The 25,068-nt window shown below is 49.6% G+C and overlaps 4 protein-coding genes and 1 long non-coding RNA gene across 5 annotated transcripts in view; 4 read left to right on the top strand and 1 right to left on the bottom strand.

The window, feature by feature from the left end:
* The first annotated feature begins 27 nt into the window (after positions 1–27).
* nfatc2ip (nuclear factor of activated T cells 2 interacting protein) lies at positions 28–4,834 on the top strand. The gene is made up of 9 exons (XM_070981619.1): positions 28–157; positions 1,299–1,397; positions 1,581–1,641; positions 1,723–1,840; positions 2,018–2,098; positions 2,725–2,947; positions 3,135–3,279; positions 3,415–3,533; positions 3,621–4,834. The coding sequence occupies exons 1-9, from the start codon at positions 146–148 to the stop codon at positions 3,780–3,782; spliced, it is 1,020 nt and encodes a 339-aa protein (XP_070837720.1). The 5' UTR covers positions 28–145; the 3' UTR covers positions 3,783–4,834.
* spns1 (SPNS lysolipid transporter 1, lysophospholipid) lies at positions 4,602–11,359 on the top strand. Its single transcript, XM_070981618.1, has 13 exons — positions 4,602–4,834; positions 7,269–7,484; positions 7,667–7,732; positions 7,837–7,973; positions 8,058–8,209; positions 8,375–8,441; positions 8,539–8,681; positions 9,034–9,186; positions 9,304–9,493; positions 9,610–9,675; positions 9,840–9,938; positions 10,180–10,348; positions 10,535–11,359. The coding sequence occupies exons 2-13, from the start codon at positions 7,277–7,279 to the stop codon at positions 10,603–10,605; spliced, it is 1,521 nt and encodes a 506-aa protein (XP_070837719.1). The 5' UTR covers positions 4,602–4,834; positions 7,269–7,276; the 3' UTR covers positions 10,606–11,359.
* A 5,041-nt stretch (positions 11,360–16,400) lies between these two features.
* LOC139343660 (uncharacterized) lies at positions 16,401–17,284 on the top strand. Its single transcript, XR_011603108.1, has 4 exons — positions 16,401–16,502; positions 16,850–16,907; positions 17,067–17,119; positions 17,251–17,284. It is a non-coding gene; the product is annotated as an uncharacterized lncRNA (long non-coding RNA).
* A 206-nt stretch (positions 17,285–17,490) lies between these two features.
* LOC139343746 (linker for activation of T-cells family member 1-like) lies at positions 17,491–21,235 on the top strand. The gene is made up of 8 exons (XM_070981525.1): positions 17,491–17,499; positions 17,585–17,618; positions 17,671–17,719; positions 17,818–17,873; positions 18,782–18,820; positions 19,097–19,150; positions 20,045–20,086; positions 20,482–21,235. Exons 1-8 carry the CDS (start codon positions 17,491–17,493, stop codon positions 20,589–20,591), a joined length of 393 nt encoding a protein of 130 aa, XP_070837626.1. The 3' UTR covers positions 20,592–21,235.
* A 320-nt stretch (positions 21,236–21,555) lies between these two features.
* The window catches only part of atxn2l (ataxin 2-like), an 8,386-nt gene continuing 4,873 nt past the window's right edge, over positions 21,556–25,068 (bottom strand). The window contains exons 15-23 of the mRNA XM_070981412.1: positions 24,775–24,844; positions 24,492–24,656; positions 24,356–24,419; positions 23,780–23,946; positions 23,218–23,350; positions 22,738–22,850; positions 22,466–22,648; positions 22,082–22,232; positions 21,556–21,951 (exon numbers count right to left, since the gene is read on the bottom strand). Coding sequence (XP_070837513.1) covers positions 21,893–21,951; positions 22,082–22,232; positions 22,466–22,648; positions 22,738–22,850; positions 23,218–23,350; positions 23,780–23,946; positions 24,356–24,419; positions 24,492–24,656; positions 24,775–24,844 — 1,105 coding nt within the window. The 3' untranslated portion in view covers positions 21,556–21,892. The remainder of the gene's footprint in view (positions 21,952–22,081; positions 22,233–22,465; positions 22,649–22,737; positions 22,851–23,217; positions 23,351–23,779; positions 23,947–24,355; positions 24,420–24,491; positions 24,657–24,774; positions 24,845–25,068) is intronic.

Here is a 25,068-nt window from a genome sequence, read left to right as displayed (position 1 = left end):
AGTCACTCTGTTATATCCCACGGTACCTGAAGGCAGCAGAACCGCCACTCGTGACTCACGGTGCGCAGTAGAAAAAGATCTCTACTGAACGGCGGCGTTAAATCCCACAGTACCTGAATGCAGCAGTACGGCGCGTAAATGAAACATGGCTGAAGCGGTGAGTGTTTGACAGACCAGCTGCTTTTATCGGTCAAAAACTATTTCATGGGTGAATGATGTTACAAAATACGAGGAGTAAACAGTTGTGTTTGAAGTCACAGAAAGCAGATTAAACCTCCAACAGCGAATAAACTACTCTAGCTTGAGCACGGGCGGAGGTTAACTTTAGCTTCATGTTAGCTTACCGTTAGCTTAACGTCAGTTAACGTCAATCCGAGCGCCGGCCGTTAAAAACGGGTCAGCTCGGGACGGCACGGTTTCTTGTCCTCTTGTGGTGCTGCTCTTAGGTTTCTTGAGACCTGCTCTTGTGAACTGGTCCACACGGACTCCAGTGTCTGTGAACACGGAGCTGTTTCTGCGCGTTGTGAGCAGTTTGAGGTCCCTGAAAACGGAGCTGCTTTCATCAACTGTTTCCAGAGTTTCAGTTTTAGTTTGCACACAGTGTGCGTCCTTATCGCCCCCCTTTCAACGTTTCATGAGCAGATTTAGTGTGATGGCGGATGTGAGCAGATCAGTGCTGATGCTAACTTTCCTGAGAGGAGTTTAACGCGTTGACACGGCAGGATGTGTGCGTGCGTGCGTGCGCGTGTGTGTGTGTGTGTGTGTCTGTGTGTTAATGTTCCTCTCATACGGTGAAGTGGTTATTATGATCATTTTAAACGGATTGGTCTCGTTCTTTAAACAGTTTTCTGCAGTTTTTACCTGTTTGAGGGCAGCGGAGGGAACAGATGCGGTTTGACGCGCGCGGATTGCAGCTCATTTTAATTGACGTGCGGCGCTGCGGCAGACGCGTCGTGCCGCGTCCCTGCCGCAAGTGTTTTGACCAAAAACCCTCTCTACGTGGCCCTTTGTTGATGTCTGCATCTTATTATTATTTTCTACGATCCACCAATCAGACAGTTCTTTCGAGGTTAAGTCAGTTCATCTAATGACTCATTTATCTGTTCTTCTAAAGGTTACTTTTTTTTATTACTCAATTAATATGATTTACCCAAAAATAGATATCAGAAACTTGTCTCATGTCAACACTTTATTCGGTCATCATCATCTGATTTCCACCTCACTGCTCCTTCCGTTCCTCATTGAAATGATGTCCATGAGCAGAGAGCAGCTCAGCTCAGCCTCTGTCTCGTCCCCAGGTGTTTGACAGTGAGGTGCAGGCTGTGAAGCCGCCACCCAAACGTCGTCGCATCCTCGACCCCTCGGCGATCATCCCGGTGCCCGTGTACTCCAACAAGGTAAAGGCTGACTCCAAAACAGCGAGGAAGACTTTTGTGCAGCTCTGATTCGTAAAAGTCTGCTTTCACAGTCGGACTCGTCAGAGGCCACAGAAACATCTCAAAACGTCTCTTTTTTATTAAAGTTTATTAAAGCTTATTATTTAATTATATTGTCAGTCACCTGAGTGGTTTTGTGTTCAGGTGAGCAGCAGCCTGCAGCTGAAACCGATGGCAGCGACATTCACTGAGAAGAAAAGCTCAGGTACGTCTTTATCAGGGAAAAACTCAGCTGACGTTTATTTATTTTTTTCTGATGTGAACTGATGTTTGTGTCTGTGAACAGACGACAGTGCAGACGAGACTTTGTGGCCGCAGGCGCCTCAACGACCGTCATCAAGCATCGTCCTCCTCAGTGACTCTGAGGAAGATGAGCCAGAAGACACAAAGAAGAAAACAGATGTGTAAGTTGTGAAGCTCATGTCGAGATCAGAGAGCTGATTCAGCCATCGAATCTGAAATGAGCGTTGTGTAGAAAGTGGATGGTTGGACCAGTTCACCTTCAAACAGTCGGCTCAGGTCTCCTCAGATTCATGAAGCACGAACGTGTTTGTTCTCTTTTCTCGCTGCCTTTATTTCAGAGAAGACATCCGCTCTCCGTCTCCTCCACCTCCAGACAGTCTGGTCCAGAAACAGTCCAGACAGGTGAGGCGGAAGATCAGGTGAGTCTGGATTCTGGGCTCAGTTCAGCGGGTTGTTTTATGAAGCACTTTGTGTCATGCTTGAAATGAAGGCATGATGTGTACTCTGTCAGTACTCAGTACTACTGCAAACATCTTTCAGGCCACGTTTTCACTAATGCACACTTTTATTTCCAACATGTTGCATCTGCAGTGTTGTTGTTTTTATCTCTTTGTTTTTGGTATTTTATTCCATTTTATTTTTGAATTTTCTGATTTAATTTGCCTCACTGCCTCCTGAAACACTGAATGAATTCTGGTTGGGAGGCGTTGAGGCACTGAAAGCAGCTGAAGTGTCAGTTAAAGCTGAAGCTCTGAAGGATGTGAAGTGTCAGAGCTGTTCAAGTCGGTCCAAGTGTCACTGTTGAAAACATTTTTGTTTCCAGTTTATTCCCTGAAAACAGTTTGTGAGCACTGAACTGTGAGCTAAAGAGTTGGAGATGAAAGTAGCTGAAGTGTCACTCAGGCGTCGACGCTGAACGCAGTGAAACTGTCAGTAAGCAGCCGGTTGGAGCTGGAGCTGCAGGGAGGTGAAGCGTGAGCGCGGTGAACAGCTGAGCTGGATGTGGACGTGGACAGTTGACTCCTGGTGTGTTTGTGTCCCTCAGTGAGATCGACAGAAAGCTCCGGGCGGTGAACTCCCTCCTGTCTCCTGAACCTCAGAACAGGAGGACGAGACGCCGCCAGAACCTCCCGTCCGCAGACGAAGACGACGTCATCGAGCTGAACCCGGACGCTGGAGGTCAGGATCTCTCGTACAGCTCGCTGATCCGGGAGATCCCCCTCAAGATCCGCTGCCGAACAGACGTCCACAAGATCCCGGTGCTGTCGGTACGTCTGCAGAGACGTCCCTGAAGGGACGGACTCAGATCGTCCACTGCAGTAAAAATACCAATACCACTCTGCTGCAGTATAAAGTGTCCTGTAAAGAAAGTACTGCAGTAAAGGCCTCATGTTTGTACCTGATCAAATGGACGATGTCTCGTTTTTGTCTCATGATGCTGATTCGTGTTTTCAGTCGACACCTTTGGGCGATGTGGTGACCCAGCTGTCCGACATCCTCCACGTTCCTCCTTCTCGCCTCCTGCTGCTGAGGGAGGACACGGAGCTTCCCACAGACTCCACCGTCAGCGAGCTCGGCCTCGGCATCGCGGACATTATCGGTGAGTCACATGACCAACATCTCTGCTCTGATCACGACACCAGAAGTTCAGTTTGTTAGAAGAAAAGCGTGCGTGTTTAGTCTGAGTCCCAAAATCCAGAGTCTGGTTAAACTCTCGTTGCTCTTTGTTGTGCAGAGTGTGTTGTGATGGCAGCAGAGGATGAAAGTGAAGTGGGCGGCGACGGCAGCAGCAGCATCACAGTGAGGCTGCAGAGCAAAGACAGAGACTCTTCACAGGAGTTCTCTCTGCACAGAGTTCGTAGCTCTTCTCTCTTCATCATCGGCTTTGTGCTCGTCTTCGCAGCTCGACTCCAACCAATGATCCCGTACTCTGTGTTTCAGGATGCACCGCTGGGCTCCATCTTCTCCCAGTATCTGTCCAAGATGTCTTCCAGCGCTCAGAGGACCGTCCGCTTCCACTTCGACGGCTCCAAAGTGACGCACAGCCAGACGCCGGCTCAGCTGGACATGGAGGACGGAGACATCATCGAAGTGTGGATTTAAGCCTTCAGAGCTTCTGTTAAAGGACATGTGAGAACGAAGGTTTGACAGTTCAGTCGCTTTATTTCTAAATGTCCAACATGGAGAATCATTTTTGAGACTGAACTTGGAGACGCTACTCAAATCCTTTTTAAAGCGTCCTGTGCAAATCCTGAAAGCTTGAACAGCTGGAACGTTTCTTTGATGTGCAGCTTCAACTTCTCACCTTTTTATTCGACGTTTGTTGTTCTGTAATAAATAATAATAAAGGAGAACGAGTTCCTCTCTGTCAGGAAACTCTGAAGTGACACAAAGTGTGTGTGAGTGAAAGGACGCAGGAAGAGATGCTCGTGAATGAGTGAAGAACACCATCAGCGAGCGAAAGCTCCTCCTCCTCCAGGACACACACACCTCCGACCGAAGGAAGGAGGAGCTGCAGCACTGTGTGATACAGACTGTGTAATAAATCCAAGCTTTTGTCAGATTCTGTGGCACCTCCCGTCCTGGGGGGTGGGGGGGTTCACACCTGGGCCAGGTGTAGCTAACGGCCTCTGTCCTCCCCTGCAGGCACCTGTTGTTTAGATCACAGCGTTCCTTCTGCAGTTCTTTCCTTTGTTTACATACACCCCTCACTGCCTCCACCCTCAGTGCTGACTCCACCCACCTCCACCCTCCAGGTGTGGTTCTACTTTTCTTAAAGACTTTCTCGAAGCCTCCATGAGGCAGGTTATCACACTTAATTACCACCACCGGAAACTCTACTTCCGTGATAAACAACTCCTGATGATAATAGGTTGGTGTCATGTGACTTGCTGATGAGACAGTCACGTGAGCGGTGGGCCGGAAGTCAGCTCGGTTCCGTCATGGCGGTGGTGCAGGGTAGTTGTCTGTGAGCTGTCTTGGAGTAAACATTCGGTTTTATCCCGCGCAGTCCCGCCAAACGGTGTGAACGGGAGCGGTTTTTATTGCAAAGCATCGACATGGCTTTCGAGGAGCATTGACGGCTGTGTGTGACGAAGAAAGGCTTTGGACCGGCGGCACGAAGGAAAGAAGCGTCGCCCTGACTCATCCCCGAGGTAAACAAGAGCGGACAGCAAGCTAACACCCGCCGACTGCTGCAGGCCGTGGCGCTGAGCGCGAGGCAGCGGGACAAGTCGCCATTAAGGGGACAATTACATTAAACTGTCCTCTTAGTGTTTCCTCATGAAGGCTTGTTAAACTAAAGCTGTGCTGAACTCTGCTGACCTCGTGTAGGGAGCTCGGTATCATCACGCCTAAGTCCATTTAAAATACTGCGAATTTAACGTAACGTAACGAGTAACTTAACGTCTTTAGTTTTCCTCACGAGCGTTTTATGTCCTGTTAGCATACAGTGGACTTACAAGCTAACCAACGAATGCCTCTAATGTTCGTCTTTAAATCACTTCTAATTTGCTTAGACGTATTTACTTTCATTCTACCAAAGCGAAATATATTGAACCGTCGTTTATAATAAGCCTGTAGATGATCTGTACGACTTCATTCTGATTAAACAAGTTCTTTAGTCAAAATCCCTAAAACTCATCTGCCCTTCTAATGGCGCGTCTCATTCGCTGTAAGGTAACCTTTGTTACACTTCTGGTCAGTTATCTTTCTTCTCTGCCAGATTTATCAGAGGCTTTCTTAAATGTCTTATGTCATATATCGCAGCAGGTGCATTATGAAGTTTAAAGGTATTATTAAAAAAACTACATGGAGAAAAAGGAGAATCGTCCTCTCCTTTTTTTAAAGTTATCTAACGCATCTGCCGAATGTATCAGAAGACTCTGAAACGTAACAGGCCGTTTCTCAACAGTCATAAAGTGAAGTTTCGTCTGTTACGAAGCGAAACACGTAAAAGTTGCAGAATTGTGCGCGGAGTTCGGCACAGAGAGAAGCATTCAGAGCAGCTAACGTGAGCGCGGAGCAGCAGCTCAGTGGATCAATAAGCGTCTGATCATGAACTGATTGCTCTGATCAATGACGTGTTTGAAAATGGACAAAGTTCAGACAAAGTGGTCCCTGCTTACATGCACCTCCACACTGTCACTTAACCTCTGCAGCTCTGTGGGATGGACGTGAATTTAACTTTTAACATGTCCCTTTTAATACTCTTCAAAATATAATAACATCAATATTCATTTATTGAACAATTATTACAGCGTCAGCATTGTCCTAACTGAGTACAAAGACAAGGACTGCAGTGATTTAGTCAATAAAATGTCATAGAATAGTAAAAAATGTCCATCATAGTGGTCCAAAGTCCACAATGATGTCTTCAGATGTCTTGTTCTGTCTAACAACCCAGAGATGACAGATCACAGAAAGTCTCAACATTTCAACTGAAACTGCAGAATCTTAGTATTTTTGTATCAATGATCCAAATTTTTAGTAACAGAAATATCAAATTTGCCATCATGTGATCAACAAAACAAGCCAAACATAAAGCGAAGAAGACATTAAAAGGGGAGAATCAGTATTAAATGTTCTGCTTTCTGTGATATTTAACGATTAGAGCTTCAACGGTTCATCGATTAAGAGGAAAACTCATCTGAAACAGCTGAAATGATCGATTCATTGATTAAAATCTGCGAATTTTCTCTGGTTGCGGCTGCTCAGTGTGATGATTTGCTGTTTTATGTCATTTAAGCTGAATGTCTTTGACTTTTGACTGTGGGACACATCAGAAAACGTCCCTTTGAGCTGTGCAGGACGACGGCAGCGAGCTGCTCCCACTGAACGTCTCCCTCAGGTATTGATCTGAGGAGCTTTATCAATACGTCTGAAGTCGGCCATCGTCTGAGAGGAAGTGTCTCCTCTGACGACGTGGACGTCGACACTGAACGCTCTGATTTGTGTGAATCCACCGCGGAGCAGGTCGACAGACAGCCTTCACCTCAGGATCGACTTCCTTACGTCTGGACACAGGAAGTCTGCTGTGAGGCGGCGACGTCTTCGTCCTGATGTCAGCACCGCTGGTCGTCACATGACTGTAGTTTCACTGCATCACGTCCAGCTCAGCTTCTCCTTCCTCTTCCTCTTCCTTTGCTCAGGATCTTCATCCTCAGACTTCACTTTTTGTTCTGCAGACAGTGAACACGCTGATATCTGTCTCTGTTGTCTCTGTTGTCTCTGATGTCTCTGTTGTCTCACAGATAGTGGTGATGCGTTTAGGTGCTGCAGGACGTGTGTGTGTGTGTAAACAGTCACTGTTAATCAGTGTTGAATTAGTTTGCAGCTTATTTGCAGAAAGAGAATCAAAAGTTTTAGCGTCATGTTGAATCTCTGAGTTCCTCCTCTTCCTCGCTCTGATCTCAGACCTGAGACCTGAGATCAGACCTGAGGAGCTGAAAGGACGAGCCTGTCCTCTGGGTTTTGAGCGTTATGTGTTTGTGGCGCCCCCTTCAGTGCAGCAGCAGAATTTAAAGCAGGTCACATGATGACCTTCACCCGCTCATAACCCTTCATTTGCCTTACTGCCCCCCTCCTCAGCGGCGGCCATGTCTCTTGGCGAGCCCACGTCGGACTCGGCGCCCTTCCTCTCTGATGACAGCGAGGCGGAGGGTTCGGAGGAGCAGAGCGCCGCGGCGGCTCAGCGGGCGCCGGAGGAGTCGGCCAGCGGGGTGTCCAGAGTTCGAGCGCTGCTGACCGTCTTCATCCTCTGTTACATCAATCTGCTCAACTACATGGACAGGTTCACCGTGGCAGGTATGCCACCAGCTCAGCCAATCAGAGGCTGAGCTGGTGCCGCCGTGGCGTGCCTGCCCCGGCGGAACCAGCTCAGCCAGTTTCTGTGAGATGAAACAGGAAACGTGTCATGAGAGAAGCTGCCAGCAGAGCATTGATCTCTTCACAGGGAGTGATTGATGGCCTCTCTTTGACTCCTCCAGGTGTTCTCCCCGACCTGGAGCAGTATTTTGGCATCGATGACGGGAAGTCGGGCTTGCTGCAGACAGGTAAGAGGACGGATCCCTGAGTCCTTTCTCGCCGTCGGCGGCTCATTTCCACCTCAGTGATTCAGAGTTCGGTCCTGAGAGCGTCTCTGCTCGTTTGCCTCCAGTCTTCATCTGCAGTTACATGTTTCTGGCTCCGGTCTTCGGATACCTGGGCGACAGGTACAACAGGAGGCTCATCATGAGCTGCGGCATCACGTTCTGGTCTTTGGTGACGCTCGCCAGCTCCTACACGCCCAAAGAGGTGAGTCACACGATGATTTCCTGTGGTGACATCATTTCCTCCCGCAGGCAGCAGAACCTTCTTCCTCCTCTTCCTCTCCTGCAGCACTTCTGGGTCCTGCTGGTCACTCGAGGCCTGGTCGGAGTCGGCGAGGCCAGTTACTCCACCATCGCCCCCACCATCATCGCCGACCTGTACGTGAAGGGAAAGAGGACAAACATGCTCTCCATCTTCTACTTTGCCATCCCTGTGGGCAGGTGGGTGAACCGCCGCGGGTTCGAGTCTTCATCGACCTCCTCACTGTTTTTCTTTGAGCTGATCGATGGTTCAATAATCTGAACGCAGTCGTTGTATAATGAAGTCTGTAGTCGTGACGGCGCCGTGCTGCAGCCTCCGTCTGACCCCTGTCCTTCTCCCGGCAGCGGTCTCGGCTACATCGTGGGCTCTCAGGTCAGCGCTCTGGCTCGGGACTGGCACTGGGCTCTGCGGGTCAGTGTGCGCTCACCTGTGTGCTTCATCGTGTTTGTGTGTCCACCTGTGCCGCCTCTCACCTGTGCCGCCTCTCACCTGTGCCGCCTCTCCTCAGGTGACTCCGGGCCTGGGGCTGATCGCGGTGCTGCTGCTCCTGTTCGTGGTCCAGGAGCCTAAAAGGGGGGCCGTGGAGGCCCGGCCGGAGCACCACCTGCACCAGACCAGCTGGCTGATGGACCTGCAGGCTCTGAGCAAGAAGTAGGTCCAACAGCGTTCAGCCACCGGCGGCTGGTCTAGGATCAGTGCTCTGCTGGTTTCTGTGAAAACACAAACCAGGTTTCAGGGTCCTGGTGGTCTCGTGTTCTCGCAGCCTGGAGCTCTGAAACCTTCAGTTTGATGTTTGAGGCTCGTCCACAGTCAGCAGAAGTTTACAGACACCAATGAAGCTGCTGGATCAGCCAATCATCAGCTGTTCTGGAATCAGAGTTTTAGATCGTAAAGCTGTAAAAACGTTCAGTTTGATGACAGACAGAGACAGACAGTTACACTGAGTGTCCTCAGAGTGTCTCACGTGTCCTTGTCCTCACCTGCTGCTCGTCTGTCTCTGCAGCTACAGCTTCATTCTGTCCACCCTCGGCTTCACGGCGGTGGCGTTCGTCACCGGCTCGCTGGCTCTTTGGGCTCCAACGTTCCTCTTCAGAGCAGCCGTCTTCAACGGGGAGAGAGCGCCCTGCATGGAGGGGAACTGCGCCTCCTCGGACAGGTGACACACACACACACACACACACACACACACACACACACACACAGGTAACGGCTGCACAGTCAATCCGCCCTCCGGACAGAGCAGCGCTCTGACGCCATGTTTCTCCTCTCACAGCCTGATTTTCGGGGCCATCACCTGCATCACAGGTGTGCTGGGTGTGGCCAGCGGCGTGCAGGTCAGCCGGCTGCTGAGGACGAGGACGCCGCGGGCCGACCCGCTGGTCTGCGCCGCCGGTCTGCTCATCTCAGCGCCTTTCCTCTACCTGGCCATCGTCATGGCTCAGGCCAGCACCATCGCCACATACGTGAGTCCTGCTCGTTCACACGGGGTCCAGACGCAGAGACCTGGTCTGGACGGAGACCTGGTCCTCTCCTGGTCTCATGTTCAGTGTGTGATGTGTCTTCTGTCCGTCCCCCTCAGGTCTTCATTTTCCTGGGAGAGACGTTCCTGTCCATGAACTGGGCCATCGTGGCCGACATCCTGCTGGTGAGTTCCTGTTTCACCTGCGTCCGTTCATCAGCGTCCGGACGCCATTTCCCAGGTTTCTTGACAGACAAGTGGCGCAGAGCCACCTGTCAGCTCATTTAACGTAAATTAAAATCCTCGTTAGAGGTCGAAGGTTTGACGAACTCCTTGTTTTTGCTTCTCAGTACGTCGTCGTTCCAACCCGCCGCTCCACCGCCGAAGCTCTGCAGATCGTCATCTCACACCTGCTGGGAGACGCAGGAAGTCCATATATGATAGGCGTGGTATGTCTCACACACACACACACACACACACACACACACACACACACATACACACACACACACACACACACACACACACACACACACACACACACACACACACACACACACACTGCTGAAGGCTGGCAATGGAGGAAGCGTTCAGTTGGAAGTAGCACGCTGTAAAAAGTAGCGCTCAGCAGGTTCGGGCTCGTCTCTCTGGACTTAGACCTGGTCCCTGTCCTCCTCCTGTGTGATCCAGGTCTCGGACTCTCTGAGGAAGACGGACTCGTTCCTCTGGCAGTTCCGCTCTCTGCAGCTCTCTCTGCTGCTCTGCTCCTTCGTGGCCGTGGCGGGTGGAGGTTTCTTCCTCGCCACCGCCCTCTTCATCGAGAGAGACCGCCATCAAGCCGAGAACTTCGTCCCTACAGGTGAGACGAGGTCACTGCAGCTGTGTGCGCGGCATGCTGTGATTGGTCCGTGTCAGTGTCATGTGGTGTCAGTGTGTTTGATGATGATGATGATGATGATGATGATGATGATGATGATGATGATGATGATGATGATGATGAAGATGAAGTCAAATTAACCTTCCTCTGGTTTCTGTCTGCTCACAGATGATGAACCCATCGTTGTGCCGAAGAGCGGCCGGTCCACCAGAGTCCCAGTGTCCAGCGTCCTGATCTGAGGACGGACGCAGACGGAGGTCCAGCCTGGTCCAGCTCATGTTTTAGGACGTTTTTTAGGACTGTGAACACTAATCGTCTTTCTGCCATGCAGACAAGTTTAACTTTTATACTTTTACCGTGCCAGGGACGTGCCGCCGTCCTGGGAGGACTTTTTGTGTCCAGATGTTACTTTTGCAGCTGGTTTCAGAGCGGACGCAGCGTTGAAGACGAGCACTAGAGACTCTGAGGAGACGCAGGAGACGCTGCTCTGCCGTTTGTTTTTACCGTTTGTTCGACACTCAGGAGCCGGCGGACCAGAGCGGGACCAGACCGCGGGACTCTGAACTGGTCTGGGATCAGCCAGGCATCCAGAAACCATAAAGACAAGATGAACCAGGTCCACGGTACCAAGACCAGGCTGTGCCCCCAAACGTGGACGGAGTTCATGTGGAGGACAGTTTTTCTGATCAGAGTCTGGTGTTTGTGTTTGCACAGTTCAACTCGAGCACTAACCTGGTCCGTCCCTTTAAGGCTTCCCTCCTCTTTTAACCCGTTTCTTTACCTCGGCGGTGTCCAGTGTTTGCAGGGGAGCCGGCTGAGCTCCTGGACTTTGTGCTCATGGATCTGGACCTCAGTTTGACAGTTTCAGCACGTTAACGCTGGTTATTTAAAGAAAAGCTTTTAATGAATGTTAATAATCAAAGTCGTTTTGTTAACCTCAAATTATTTTAGCGAGTCTTTTTTTGAACTATTAAATGAGAATGAACTTGTCACATGTTGGTGTGTTTGTGCTTTATGAAAGTGGAAATGAGCCGTTAGCCAGCAGGAAGAGCTGAGCTTCACTGATCCAAGAGGATCAGCTGAGCTCCCACCTCTCAATCAACACATTTCTAACCATTATTTAAAGCAAAGAAAAAGGTGGAAGGTGAGAGTTAGACGTTAAAAGTGACAAATAGAAAGCTGCAGCTGGTTAGCTTAGCTTAGCATAAAGACTGGAAACAAAGGGAAACTGCTAGCCTGGATCAGCCTGAAGGGAAATCCACCTGCCAGCAGCTCTGAAGTTCACTGAGTGACACGTTTTGAATGAAGTCACAGAATCACTGCTGGTTTATTCATTTTCATTCATTTTCTCCAGTTTGTGAGTTTCTCCTTATTTCTCCTTATACGAGTCACATGACACACTTTTCAAAGTTTGAGTCTTCAATAACTCCAAAAGCAACAGGCGGGTAAAGGCCTCTGTACTGCTGACGCAGCACCATCCTGTCGGCCTCAGGCTCAGGTTTACCCTGAACCAGACCCAGGCACCTGTTCTCCAGCAGAGCCTGTGGACCGCCTGAGTGTGCCCTGGAGGTCCCGGCGTGATGAAGCCAACAGCAGAGAGGCATTTCTGAGGCCTCTGAAGCGGACACTGGTCCTCCCTGAGATCCTGTCCACCAAGAGTCCAGCACCCAGTGGACATCAGAGACAGAAGAGTCCGAGGACCAGGAAGTGACTGCAGACTAAACCAATGCCAGCTTCACTTCAGTTCCCACCCTGCAAACAGAAAGAAGTCGTTTGAGCGTGGGAGGCGGCGGATGGCAGAGCTCGTAGGCGTGGCGTTAACCAGACCAACATCTACCAAAACAAGCCGCCGCTCCTCGTCCTCCGGGTTGATGACGACCCTCCTGCTGAAGTGTGAATCTCACCTTTGAGTGGCTTAAAGTCAGAACTTCTATTTTCACATTGTTCTAGTTTTACTTTCAATTTTCAATTCAATTCAATTTTATTTGTATAGCGCCAAATCACAACAGAAGTTGTCTCAGGACACTTTCCATATAGAGCTGCTACAGACCAAGCTCTTAGCATAAAGAGCTTGAGCTGAAGTGAAAGATCTGAGATTGAGTGATCGCAAGCTACCCAGAAGCCCTTTCACCTGCACACCTGCTAATAAAAAGTAGTTCATGAGGCAGAAAGCAGCCACAATCTGCCAACTGCTGTGTTTTCTTCAGCAGGTGTCCCCCTGCCCCCCCCTCTTCAGGGGGTTTCTCTGCTCTGCTGTCTTCTGTCGACAGAAGGAGAAAAGAGGCCAAGCGAGGAGTGAAGAGGAGAGGAGGACTCGGCTTCCTCTCCTCGGTGTGGTTTCCTGTTTGTAGGTGGGAGGATATCGAGACGGTTGCAGCAGCGTTCACGCCGCGCTGCAGCTTCTCGACACCCGGCGACGCTCTGAGGTGTCACACTCACGCCTCCTGATTGGCTCGCGGTGTTTGTGTGAAACCTTTTTTCTGACGTTCTGCTGCTCTGAGCTCTTTTCCAGTTTCCACCAGCAGCCGAGAGCAGTTTGATCGACCCACACAGAGGAGTCTGCTCTGCTGGTTGGTCGGTGACTCACCTGGTTGGTGAGTCGACCTTTGCAGCAGGTTGTCACACACTCTGTAATCTCACGCTCAGGTTTGGTCATTGATCAGGTGTTTCTGAAACCCTCCTGTGTGTTTGCAGAGACAGAGCTTCTTCTCTCTGGACAAACGTGACCTGAGCTGATGGTCCGTCCTCGTCTCTCTCATAGGAAGCTCTGAGGATCTGTGGCGGGAGGGGAAACGCAAGCAGGCGTCTCGGCTCAGGAGGTGATTGGGTGCAGCGATGACAGATAGAGAGAGTCAGTGACAAAGAGGGAGGGAGGAAGGAGGCTGCTGAAGGTGCAGATCAGACACCAGATCAGGCCACCGGGGAGGGGAGACAGACAAGGAAGACAAAAGAAGGAGAAAGACAGCGAAGACGTCTTCAGACATGGTGGATGTTCGGTTACAGTAATCGCCTCATGTGGACCAGATACTGCGGGGGGACACAGACCAGCCGAAGGCCCCAGAACTTCACCGATCGTCCGTCCTCCTCGTCTCCACACAGCCGTCTCTCCAGTCGCCACTTGTCCTCAGGTGTAGGTGAGTTTTCCGTCCTGTCGGACTCTCAGCTGTTGGTTTTCTGGGCTCAGTTTGTTCCCAGCGTGAACATGGAGGAGGTGAACCAGGTGGACCTGCAGGTCTCCCTCTGAGGCCTCGCCTGGCCCAGAGGCCTGGTGAGCCGCTGGAGGTCCTCTGCAGCGTCCATCCAATGGGATGATGCCGCTACGGCCTGTGTCTCTGAGGAACGCAGGACGCCAGCAAGACCTTACACAGGCCAGAGAAGGACGAGGTTAGAGAATGAAAAGTAATCTATTACTCTACTGTGGTCACATGAACCAGCATCATGTCCACCAGCTGAGGGTACGGGACGTTTTCCTCCTCCGTCTTCCAGGTACAGGACGTTTGTCCTCTGGAGGTCTCAGGGGGACGACGTTGACCCTGAAATGTTTCACATCCAGCCTGTCGCTCCACCGTCGACTCTAAAAAGGCTTAAAATGCAGAATCAGTCGTTTCTGTCCGCTCCTGCTCGAGCTGGCGTCTCCTCACAGTCATCTTTGGGACATTTGGGACATCGCTCGAGTTCAGATTGACACCACTCTGTACAGTCAGGAGGCGGTTAGCCTAGTTTAGCATGAGCTGATGAACGTGGACGCGGTCGCTGGATGAGCTGAAGCGTGAAAACGGTTTATTGAATCAGTTTTCAGCTTCAGTCACTTCCTGAGTCTCATCGTCACATTCAGATCAGCAGAACAGAAGCAGAAAGTCCAGGAAGCTGAAGACGTCCTCCATCAGTCCAACTCTGCCTCAGAGACACTCACTCAAGTACTGCACAGTAGCTTTCAGGTACTTGTACTTGAGTATTTCCAGTTGAAGTCATATTTCACTAAACGATCACGTGTTGATGAAGTTTTAGTGGAGATCAGCTGGACCTCCACATGTGAGGCGTTCCTTCATGTAAACGTGTCAGTACTCTGCACACCGAGTACTTTTACTTTACTTTCTCTGCTCATACTTTTACTTGAGCGAGGATCTGATGCTTGTTTCCAGCTGAAGCGTTTCTTCCCTTTAAAGCGTCGTTTCGTTCGTTTTCAACGTGTTTCTGTGGCGAGAACTGAAGATCGTCTTCAGCTCAGCGTCAAATCTGACAAACTCTCTTCCTGTCTCACTTCCTTTGATCGTCTTTGACCTTTTTGCTCTCGTTTCTGTCGGCCGGCTGCCTTTAATAAAACCTTTCAGGAGCTTTAAGACGGAGCCTCAACGAACAAGATGGCCGCCCATCAGCGTGCAGCGTGAGGCGCTGATTCTGATCTCTGAGGAAGAAAGTTTGAGGTTTTCAGATGAGCAGAAATATTAAAGCTGTGTGTGTGTGTGTGCGTGCGTGCGTGCGTGCATGTGTGTGTGTGAGCGAGCAGCTGAGGTGTTTCCAGCGTTTGTTGGCCGCCGTCGGTGCAGGCGTGGAGGAAAGAGAACGAGCTGAAGCTCGAGCTGCTCTTCCTTCCTGTGTGATGCAGCTCAGCGATCAGGACGCAGATTATCGCAGAGTTCTCGTTCTGATGCTTCAGGCTCGTTTTCCAACATGGCTTCCTCTGCAGACGGACGGCGTGCACGCTCAGAGCGAACGACAGACGGCGGGTTTCTGTCTGCTTCAGTCTTTTGGCCTCTGTGGATCCTAAAAATCCACCAATGAATATGAGCTTTTAGTAGTATAAGTACAAATCAGAGGTACTTTACTGCCATATTTCAAAGTCAATACACTGTGTACTTTTACTGCACTATAATTGTAGTTTTTAGTAGTAGTTGGTTGTAGTTGCTTCACAGATTTTCCAACACAGACATTGAGCTGATCGATTAGCTGATCAGTCAATAGACCGTATTGACACGCTGTCCTCTGACGTGTCCAAAGGTTGACGTCGTACAGCTGAGTGGAGGAAATCTGCTGCTTCCTGATTGGTTCCCCGACGCCCTGCTGTAAACTATCTACACGTCTGTTATAATATACTGAAGGGTGGAGCAGGTGGAGCCATCCGACCTCTGAACCATTTTAAATAGTTTTTTTTTTTAAATCTTAAAGACGTCAAATCTCTCAAACTGTCGTCATGACTCATCAGGTCACTCCTCTTCATCACTCCACGGCTGTAACGCCCTTTAACGCTCACTGCAGCAGCTAACGTGGATTCATCCGCCGCTGAAAATAGTCCCAGCAGACGCTGCGTGTCCTGTTTGTCTGATAAAACTACAGCAAGCAGCTGTTTGAGGAAATAATGAAGCTTTTTTAACATGACTTTCAACATTTCTGAGGAGTTTTAAAAGATTTACGTCGTCAGCAGGAACAAATGAGCTGAGAGCAGAGATCCACAGACAGGAAGTCAGATGAAGTTTGTTTCCAAGAGGAAAAACATAAAATACCATCAGCCTTTGTTTTTAAAGTCCCTTTATTTTGTCTTCGAGTGTCTTAAATTTAATGTGGACGCTGAACGTCCTTAAAATCTGTTTCATCCTCAATAACTTACTTTTAAAACCAGGAACGTTTCTTCTCTGTCGTCTCAGTCTCTGAGACTGAATGGACGCTCTAACGGTCTCACGCTGTCCTCTTCAGATGAAACATGGCCGTCAGCTGGCTCCTCGTGGTGATGGCGGCCGCCGTCGTGGCCTCCATGGTCGTCCTGGTCGTAACGTGTCTGCACTGCAGGAACAAAGGCCCGCTGGGTGAGATGAGGCTTCACGCTGCGTCGACACGTGGTTAACATGTGACTTCCTTTGTTTAAAACAACGTTTTGACGCCTCTGATGGTCAAAGCTGAGATTCTGAGCTGCAGAGCACGCTCGCTTTAAATCTCAGTGATTTTAACTAAACGATTGTTTCTCTGTTTGCTCCCATCAGTCCACATCAGACAGGCCAACGCCTCCGAGGAGTGAGTGTCTCAAACATAACGTCTTCACCATAGTTCAGCTTAAATCTTAACGTTAAGGATGAAATGATGCGTAAAACTGACTGTTTTCTCTCTTCAATCAGATCCACTGAATTCAGAGTCATCCATCCATGTAAGTCTGAACCGTCTGAAACGATGAGAAAAGTTTCTGCTTCAGAAGCTTCGAATTCACAGAAGTCGTCTAATAGAAGAAATTCAGAGTTCTGTATGAACTGATAGTTGGTGCTGATAAATATTGTTTGTGTGTCTTCATCTCATGTTCAGTTTTTAATATCTATCTTCGTCACGTGGACGATCAGCTGAGGTCGTAGTCGATGTCTCCATGAGGTCACAGCCATCATTTGTCCAATCGTTTGATGGAAAAGACGCTGTCGACTCTATGCTGATGATGGTCTTGTTTTTAATGATGATGGTGAGGGTGATGATGATGAAGGTGACCATCTCTCTGTTGAATTACAGCCCAGCCGACCATCGATCGGAACTCCATCCACCCTTCCTCCAACCTGCTGTCTCCTTTGTGAGTTACTTTTTCTAACGTACCTGTGCGACAGGTGAGATGAATGCCAGAGCTTTGCTCACTTGGACTCCAGAGGACAGAGTCGCCTCACGTCAGGGTTTGGACTTGGACAGAAAGTTGTCCCTCAGCTTCACCTGTTCTCTGTCTTTTGTCTCTCAGCTCAGATCCTGGAACTCAGCGGAGACATCGATCCTTCACCCCAACCGAGACGGGTGAGACTTTTATTTGATGATGCGTCGTCTTTTTCGGGCGTGGCGTCCTCTTCTTAAAACACTGTTGAAATGAAAGTTTATTCTTTATTTCACGTGTAAAAGAACTCACTCTGACCTTTTCGTTCCCACAGACAGTAACCCGAGCTATGAGAATCCAGCTGAAGGTAAGATCAGTTCACTTTAACTGCAGCAGAAGATTCAGATTTCCGATCATATTGAAGTGAAATGAGGACAAATGTTTTCTGCTCTTCTGTGATTCACAAACATGGAGGCGTTTAGACAGAGCAGCTGTTACTGTTGACAACCAGGACCTGAGACCTGCCTTCTGACCGCTGCTGTCCAAACTGTTCGACTGCTGTTGTAGTGTCAGCATGACGACAGTGTGACGACAGTGTGATGTCACTGTGACATGTGAGGTCGTTGTGACATCAGTGTGATGTAATCATGATGTCATCGTGACATCAGTGTGATGCCATTGTGACGTCAATGGGATGTCATCGTGATGTCAGTGTGATGTCATCGTGGATGAGCTGCTGTCCTTTGTTTTGCAGGACCTGGTTATGTGAACAGTGAGAGTGATGCCGAGGACCCTGGATACATGTAGGTTTCACGTGTTCCTCGTCTCGCTGTTCTTCGTCACGGCTGCAGCAGCCAATCAGAGTCTGATCTGATCGTCTCTTCTTCTTTGGTCTCTGCAGAATTGTGCTGCCCGAAGGTGAAACCAATCAGAGCAGAGCCTCGACACCCAGTTCAGGTACTGTCTGAAACAGAGTCGGGCTCAGAGGTGGAAAGTAACTGAGTACATTTACTCAAGTACTCTACTTAAGTACAAGTTTGAGGTACTTGTACTTTAGTATTTTCTGTTGATGGCAATTTCTACTTCCACATTTCAGAGGGAAACATTTGACTTTTTACTCATTTATCAAACATTTACCTGACAGTTTGAGTTACTTCTTTAAGATTTTTGGACACAAAATACACCAAGAGTTCAGAAAATCTGATGTTTTGTTAGAAAAAACATAAAATTACAGTTTTCTGAAGTACAGCTGAACAGTTCAAGTCCTTCCTGCTGTCCAATCATGTGATGTTTGATCTTCTCACATGTTTGATTGGCTGCTTTTCCTCTCAATGATCTGATGTGTTTGTAATAATACAACTTTGAATACATTTACATACTTTTACTTCAATAACAATTTCAATGCAGGACTTGTACTTGTAACAGAGTAATTGTACAGTGTGGTATTAGTACTGGAGGATCTGAGTACTTCATCACTGCTGGAGCTTCATCCAGCAGCTTTTGGGATCATCAGCTTCCAGTTTTAATTTGTTAGCTGTTAAATTAATGGAAGTGATGGAAGTGTTTCCTCGCCGCTGTCGCCGAGTGCTGCTCCTGGGGGAACTGTTGGTCCTCTGTAGATAAAGAGTTCGGCCTGTAGCAGCTCTGTATGGAAAGTGTCCTGAGACAACTTCTGTTGTGATAAGCACTATACAAATAAAATGGAGTTGAATGGATGAAAATCACTGCATGTATTACTGCAGTATTACAGCATATTGAACGTGTCCTTCCTCTGATTTCCGTCCTCTGGACAGAGACACTGTCTGATCTGAGGATGAACATGAACACGTTTCCTGTCCTGATCAGCTGTTTGTTTCCTTCCACAGATGTTCTACATGATTACGAAAACGTCCCAGAGAAGAAAGGTGAGAAATTCCTCAGAAATACTGCATCAAACATTGATTGATTGATTGATCGAGCAACAATTTCTGACCCAGTTTTCCTCAAAGAAAGAGTCCCCTTACAGTCCCCATACAAACCTTTTGTTAATAACTGACGTAACACTGCAGCCAATCACCAGCAAGCGACAGTGCAATGATGTCACGCCTTCACCTGTCCTCTACAGATCACCTTTCAACAGTCTTAATGTTCTTAATATAATCAATACTTTGATCAATAATCAGCTCTGTCCTGTCCTGCAGATGCAGCTCCAGCCAGCCACAGTCCAACCCTGCAGTCAGCTGATGGAGAAGAAGGTGAGCAGTCATAGGGGGAGGAGGATGAGGGTCAGGGCTCAGGGTCAGAGGTCAGGGTCAGGGGTCAGAGGTCAGAGGTCAGCAACCTGTCTGAAATGACACATTAAACCAGGTTAATCTTAATGTGTCATTTTTTTCAACACAGCAGTAATATTAGTTGTGTTTGTTTCTCACACTCCTCTTCCTCTTCCTCCTCCTCTTCTTCCTCCTGGTGTGGACTCATTTTAACTACGTTCATCCTTTTCTGGTACTTTGTGCGTCACGTGATTAACATACTGCGTAAGTAGCATCCTTACTGAACCCAGACCATGACCTCCAGCTGAACCTGACTGACTCGTTTGTGTCCCTGAACGTAACCTGCGACCGTCAGGTAACGCTCGCTAAGCCACGCTGCTCGGCAGGGGCGGGCCTGATGTCTTCTTGGCCGCCATCTTGGACTTTGAAGTCAGAAGAAGGAAGGAGTGCTAAGGGCTAATTGCCAGCTAACGCTAGTGCTAGCCAGCTAGCTGTGCATCTGTAATTCAAGTTCACAGTGATTAATTATTGAACTGGATGCTAGTTTAAATAAATGACAAACTTAAGCTTAAAACTGAACTTAATAACAGTAAAAAATGAAAAGCCGACGTCACAGAAAGTCTTTGCTTCAACTGAACGCTGAACAGTGATTTTAAGCTAGCTGTTAGCTTAGCACTTTGATTTTAGCCCGTTCCTGTCAGGTTACAGTCTGCCTACATGTGATCTATAATCTCTGGTCATCAGGTTTCACACAGGCACAAACTTCACCACGATAAATTTCCTCTTTCCATCTTTTGTTCCAGTGATGTCACATATTGTCTTTAGCGCGGCTGAAAATGGTTTCTGTCGCCACATTAACGTGTTCTTCTGTCTCCTCAGACGACAGAGAGTACCTGAACGTGGATCCGCTGCACTTTCAAAGTGAGTTCAGTTGTCAGATCATGTGACGTCACACAGGAAGTGCTGAGGTCACCTGTGGCCCCGGTTTGTTCCTCTCATGCATCACTGAACATCCCAGCAGCTGATCTGAGAACAGCTGAAGATATTTCTTTTCTTTCCATCAGTTTCTCACCTGTTTTTGCTCAGTTATATCAGTTTATGTTGAGGTTAAAGTCTAAAATGTTCTATTTTGAATTATTGAGCTTGACTTCCTCTGTCGGCGTCTGGACCAAACAATCAGGAAATGACAGAATGATGGATGATGCTGAATGAGTGACGCTTGCTTCGGGTCAGGCCGTGTGAGGACGGTCATGTGACTCCGTGGAGCTCGGCAGACTCTGACCGTCCGGATGACATCCCTGTTTGTTTTCCATCAGGATCGACTCCGGAGTCCTCGGCTCAGAGCGACAGCGACGACGACGAAGACGACGATGATGACGACGAGGGGAACTACGTCAACGTGCACGAGGGGACGCAGACGGACTGAACGACCACAGCGAGCTTCACGGCTGCCGTCTGCCTTTGAGTGCTGAGAGGAGGACGTGAGGATGAAGATGAAGGTCCTGAAGGTTGCGCTCAGAGCGTTTCAGTTTGTGATCTGTGGCGGTCAAACGAGACTCTGACACTTTGTTAAAGCAGGAAACCGTTCAAAGCGCTGAGACGTTTCACTGTGGACAGACAGAGACACGTGTCCAACCTGAGAACAGAAACGAAGTGAATGTGTCCTTCCATGGGATGAAAGCTAACGTGTCACCTCCCACAGATCCAACCTGTCGCACAGGAACACTAAACCGAAGCAGGAACAGAAACTGTCTGTCTGTCCGCAGTGAAACCGATCGATCACAAGACAGTTTGTCCTCTAGCTTTTACATTTCTGTCCCTTCTGTCCGTCTTCACTGGTCATCTGTCCTCCTCCACAGCACCTGTCCCACATTATGACGTCAGACGGTGTCGACACGTTCGAGCTTTACTTTGATTTTACTGACGACTCCTGAGAATGTCTTCATGTGTTTTACAGTGTATTTATGTGTTGTTGCCATGGTTACTGTTGTCTCTGGACCTGTAGTCCACCCCTGTGAACTAGATTTTTTTTAAGGAACTAGAATTGAATTAAACTTTAACAAAACTTTGAACTCTGCTAGATTTCATTGGTCGTACGAGGAAGAAAAATGAACCGATGAGGTGAAAAACGATTCATGTGACGATGACGAGGTCGTGCTTCATCACGTTCATCCTTCAGTAAAGACAGACCAACGTAAACCAATCAGCTGTGAGGATTCACGCAGAACTTCCTGAATGTGTTCATCCGTTCTTCTTCCTTCCAGTAACACTTGGCTTGTTTTTATGCTAGGCTAAGCTAGGCTAAGCTAAGCTAAGCTAAGCTAGGCTAAGCACGTCCTGCCTGCATGTTCATCTCTTCACATTAAAAACAACTTCAGGGACTCTTCAGATTTTTTTTAGTGGTTTTATTATTAATGAACTGGTTTCATCTGTAAAAGGTTGGGTGGGGTGAGGTGGGTGGTGGTGGGGGGGCTGTTTCCACGGCTTTCAGTCCAGAAGGTTCCACCAGTTCTTGTCTTCAGTCCAGCTTCACGTCGTGAAAACAGTTTGTATTTACACTGAAGTCCAGAAATGTCCCACAGAAGGTGTTCAAGGCTAAAAACAAGGACGTGTTAATGTGGTGTCAGGAGGCGGGATCGTACAGGTCATCTGAGCCTTCGTCACGCAGTAGCGCTCGTCTTTCTTGCTCCTGAATCCGGCTGTGATGGGGGGGGGGGGGGGGGGGGGTCAGTTTCCAGACGGGTGGAAGGACAGCTGCTGGCCGGGGTGAGTCTGAACAGGAACAGCTGGAGGACACAGAGCACACAGACGGTTCTTAGAGGTCATTCTGCACGTCCTCTGGAGGGTCGGCGGGTTCAGACCCCCCCCCATCTTCAGGTAAACACAGAGACACAAACAGTCACACAGACGCTCTACCTTGGTGGGGTCCGATGTAGAAGTGCTGCGGCGCTCCCTGCTGGGGGCTGGAGCTGCTGCCCTGCTGAGGGGGGACGTAGTGCAGCATGACGGACGGCAGCCCGTGACCTGCCGAGTGGTGAGGAGCCGACATGCCTCCTGCGAGGTGAGTCTGTGGAGGACAAACAAAATGAGACTACGTCCACACACATGCCCAAACAACAGCGGACAGCCCACGCAGGCTGCTCTCTGTCCACAGAGTCCACATGGACCCTCGTGGACGAGAGTAGATGGTGGACACACAGTCCGATCTGAGCTGAACGTGAACAGTGAAGCAGAGCGACGTCTTCGCTTTCATGGACACACACTTCACGATGTGGACGGCGTCTCTGGACTCAGGCTCACCTGTGCGAGCTGGCTGATGGAGGCGAAGCCGTGGGGCAGCGGCTGGTGTCCGGGGAGGCCGTACCCCTGCACGGTGTAGGAGGCCTGCGGGGAGCTGTGGCCCGGCGGCAGGTTAGGAGGAGCGGGGGCCGACAGACCTCCAGAGTGGAACAGGGACTGAGGCTGAGGACCGGCCTGGCTGGACTGAGACCACAAACCAGAAACCAGACACGTGAAACACACACAGGACTAACGATGCTCTGTGCTCGTCCAGGCGGCTGTCAGGGACCCACCTGAGTGTGTCCTGGACTGGCTGCTGTGTGCTGGGGCGGGGGCTGATTCCCAGTGGGGGTGCTGGAGGGCTGAGGATGATGGATGGAGGCCGAGTGGTGAGAGAACGACTGAGCTGAAAGAGAAGCGGGACAGAGACGAGGCTCAGCTTCTCCCTGATCAAAGGTGGACGTTTCCTCAGCCAATCAAAATCTACACTTCACTGCTTTTTACGATGTTATTGTTGGTTATCAGTTTCTCATGCGGCCCCTTGTAAAAATGAACCCCCCCGGTTTAGAGGATCCATGTGAAGGCTACTCATCAAATACAAAACACTGACGTGAACGTGATCGATCAGCTCGATATGTGACGACCACGAACACGGCAGCACTTCATCGTTTCAGCGTCACAAAGGATCAACACTCGGGCCGACCGTGTTTACTGACGACACCGAGCTGCTCAACATGCCCACTTCAGACTGAGTCCATCTTAATGCCGCTCACCATACATGGCCTGCTGTGGCCCCGGCTGGCCCTCCGCCTGGCCGGGGTACTGGGGGCCAGGAGGACCCATGGCCTGAGGGGGGGCCCCGGGCGTCAGCATCCTCGCACCCCCCTGCAGCATGGAGTACACTGCCTGGAGTCAGAGCGATGAAAGAAAAACATCTGATTTGAGATTTTTCTGTTTCAAACAAACATTAAACGTCAAAGATGTTTTAGTCTGACTTCAAAATAAAAACACGTTAACTTCTGCTGGTGAAATACAGCTCAGTGTAAAGTCTAAAGTGTACTACTACGTAAAAATACTCTGTTACAAGTAAAAGTCCTGCACTCCAATCCTACTGAGACAAAAGTACAGATGTTTGCAGTATCAGCAGTATAAGTACAGTAGTACTGTCAGCTGGGTGCAGTAAAGCGTCTCCTGTGACTGACGTCCGTCTCTGTGACCTCACTGGACACTGTCCTGTTTACAGGCGTGGTTCCGTCCCGTCCCACCTGGAGGACGTGCTGCTTTTAAAGACCTGCTTTCAGTTCTGACTTGTCATTGGACCTGTTTGCTTGGTACCTGTCCGTGGTAGTGTGGGGGCATGGCCTGGATCACCTGACCGTACTGCAGGTAGGACTGGGGGTAAGGCGAAGCCACCAGCGGGGGTCCTGCTGCTGAGGCCGCAGCGGAGATCATGGGGGAGGCTGGGGAGGGGTGATGCTCCGGACGCTGTCCCACCACCGGGCCTGAAACAGGAGAGCGCATGGTGAGTGTCTCACTGGAGACGTAAGAACCACATAGACGAGACGATCTGAGTCCTCACGTCAAAACACACACGGACGTCCATTTTATCGGCCTGACGCTGCTTATTGTCCTTCGTCTTACTTCTGTTTGGGCAGAACTGCGCTCTGAGCTTTGGAACTACAGGTCCCATGGTGCTCTGGGGGATGAACAGGAAGTATAAAGCTGCTGTGGATTCAGAGAGCTAAGCGGTGTTATTGCACGTCTGCTGAGTTAGCTGTTAGCATCTCCTGTTAGCTGCTCAGTGTGTGTGTGTGTGTGTGTGTGTGTGTGTGTGTGTGTGTGTGTGTGTGTGTGTGTGTGTGTGTGTGTGTGTGTCTCTCTGTGTCTGTGTCTGTGCGCACGTGTGTGTACCTTTGGCTCGGGTGTATTTGCCCTGGTTGACTGCTGACATGGTGTACTGATACATCTGAGGAGCCTGAGGAGAAAACATGGAGGCGTTGAGTTTCCTGTGAGGAGACGACGGAGCGTCAGAGAGACGGCTTCAGACCTGGATGGAGTGTCCCTGGATGTGGATGGGGGAGACATAGGACAGGTAGTGTCCAGGTGGGCTGCTGTAGATGGGTCCTCCTCCTCCTGGCTGTCCTGGTGCAGACAGAACCACAGAAGGGCTGGGGGGGGTCGGCCGAGGGGGGGCGGGCGTCGGCGTCGGCTTCTGTCACAACAGACAGGAAGAGTGAGAGAGGACACACAAGATCACACGTTAAGAGGTGTGTGTGCGTGTGTGCGTGTGTGCGTGTGTGTGTGTGTGTGTGCGTGCGCGTGTCACTAACCAGGGGTGTGTTTCCTTTAATGGGAAGAAATTCTTTTGCATTTGGATTCAAAGTTGAGTTTTTCACTTGTCTGCAAGAAAGAAAAGATGAAATCAGAGAGGAGAGCAGGGCTCCGTCCTCAGGTGGGACAGACAGGTGACAGACAGTGTGTACAGAATGGACAAATCACAGACTGTAAACAGGTCAGGGACAGGGATCCAGATCTTCTACAGTAACCTGCCAGGAAGTCAAACCGACCAATACTGAAGGTGTTGTCAGCTGACCTTAATCAACCTTCACTAACGATGCAGCTGC

The sequence above is a fragment of the Chaetodon trifascialis genome, chromosome 15, assembly GCF_039877785.1.
Source record: "Chaetodon trifascialis isolate fChaTrf1 chromosome 15, fChaTrf1.hap1, whole genome shotgun sequence".
In the NCBI taxonomy this organism is placed as follows: Eukaryota; Metazoa; Chordata; class Actinopteri; order Chaetodontiformes; family Chaetodontidae; genus Chaetodon; species Chaetodon trifascialis.
This window is presented reverse-complemented; position numbering and strand designations above follow the sequence as displayed.

Bases quoted from the DNA above. Each gene is read 5' to 3' on its own strand.
- spns1 (XM_070981618.1), top strand. From the start codon at position 7,277: ATGTCTCTTGGCGAGCCCACGTCGGACTCGGCGCCCTTCCTCTCTGAT. The intron at 8,442-8,538 runs GTCAGTGTGCGC...GCCTCTCCTCAG, and splicing joins ACTGGCACTGGGCTCTGCGG to GTGACTCCGGGCCTGGGGCT. The intron at 10,349-10,534 runs GTGAGACGAGGT...GTCTGCTCACAG, and splicing joins CGAGAACTTCGTCCCTACAG to ATGATGAACCCATCGTTGTG.
- nfatc2ip (XM_070981619.1), top strand. The intron at 1,642-1,722 runs GTACGTCTTTAT...GTCTGTGAACAG, and splicing joins CACTGAGAAGAAAAGCTCAG to ACGACAGTGCAGACGAGACT. The intron at 2,948-3,134 runs GTACGTCTGCAG...TCGTGTTTTCAG, and splicing joins ACAAGATCCCGGTGCTGTCG to TCGACACCTTTGGGCGATGT.
- LOC139343746 (XM_070981525.1), top strand. The intron at 18,821-19,096 runs GTGAGAAATTCC...CCTGTCCTGCAG, and splicing joins AAACGTCCCAGAGAAGAAAG to ATGCAGCTCCAGCCAGCCAC. The intron at 19,151-20,044 runs GTGAGCAGTCAT...CTGTCTCCTCAG, and splicing joins GTCAGCTGATGGAGAAGAAG to ACGACAGAGAGTACCTGAAC.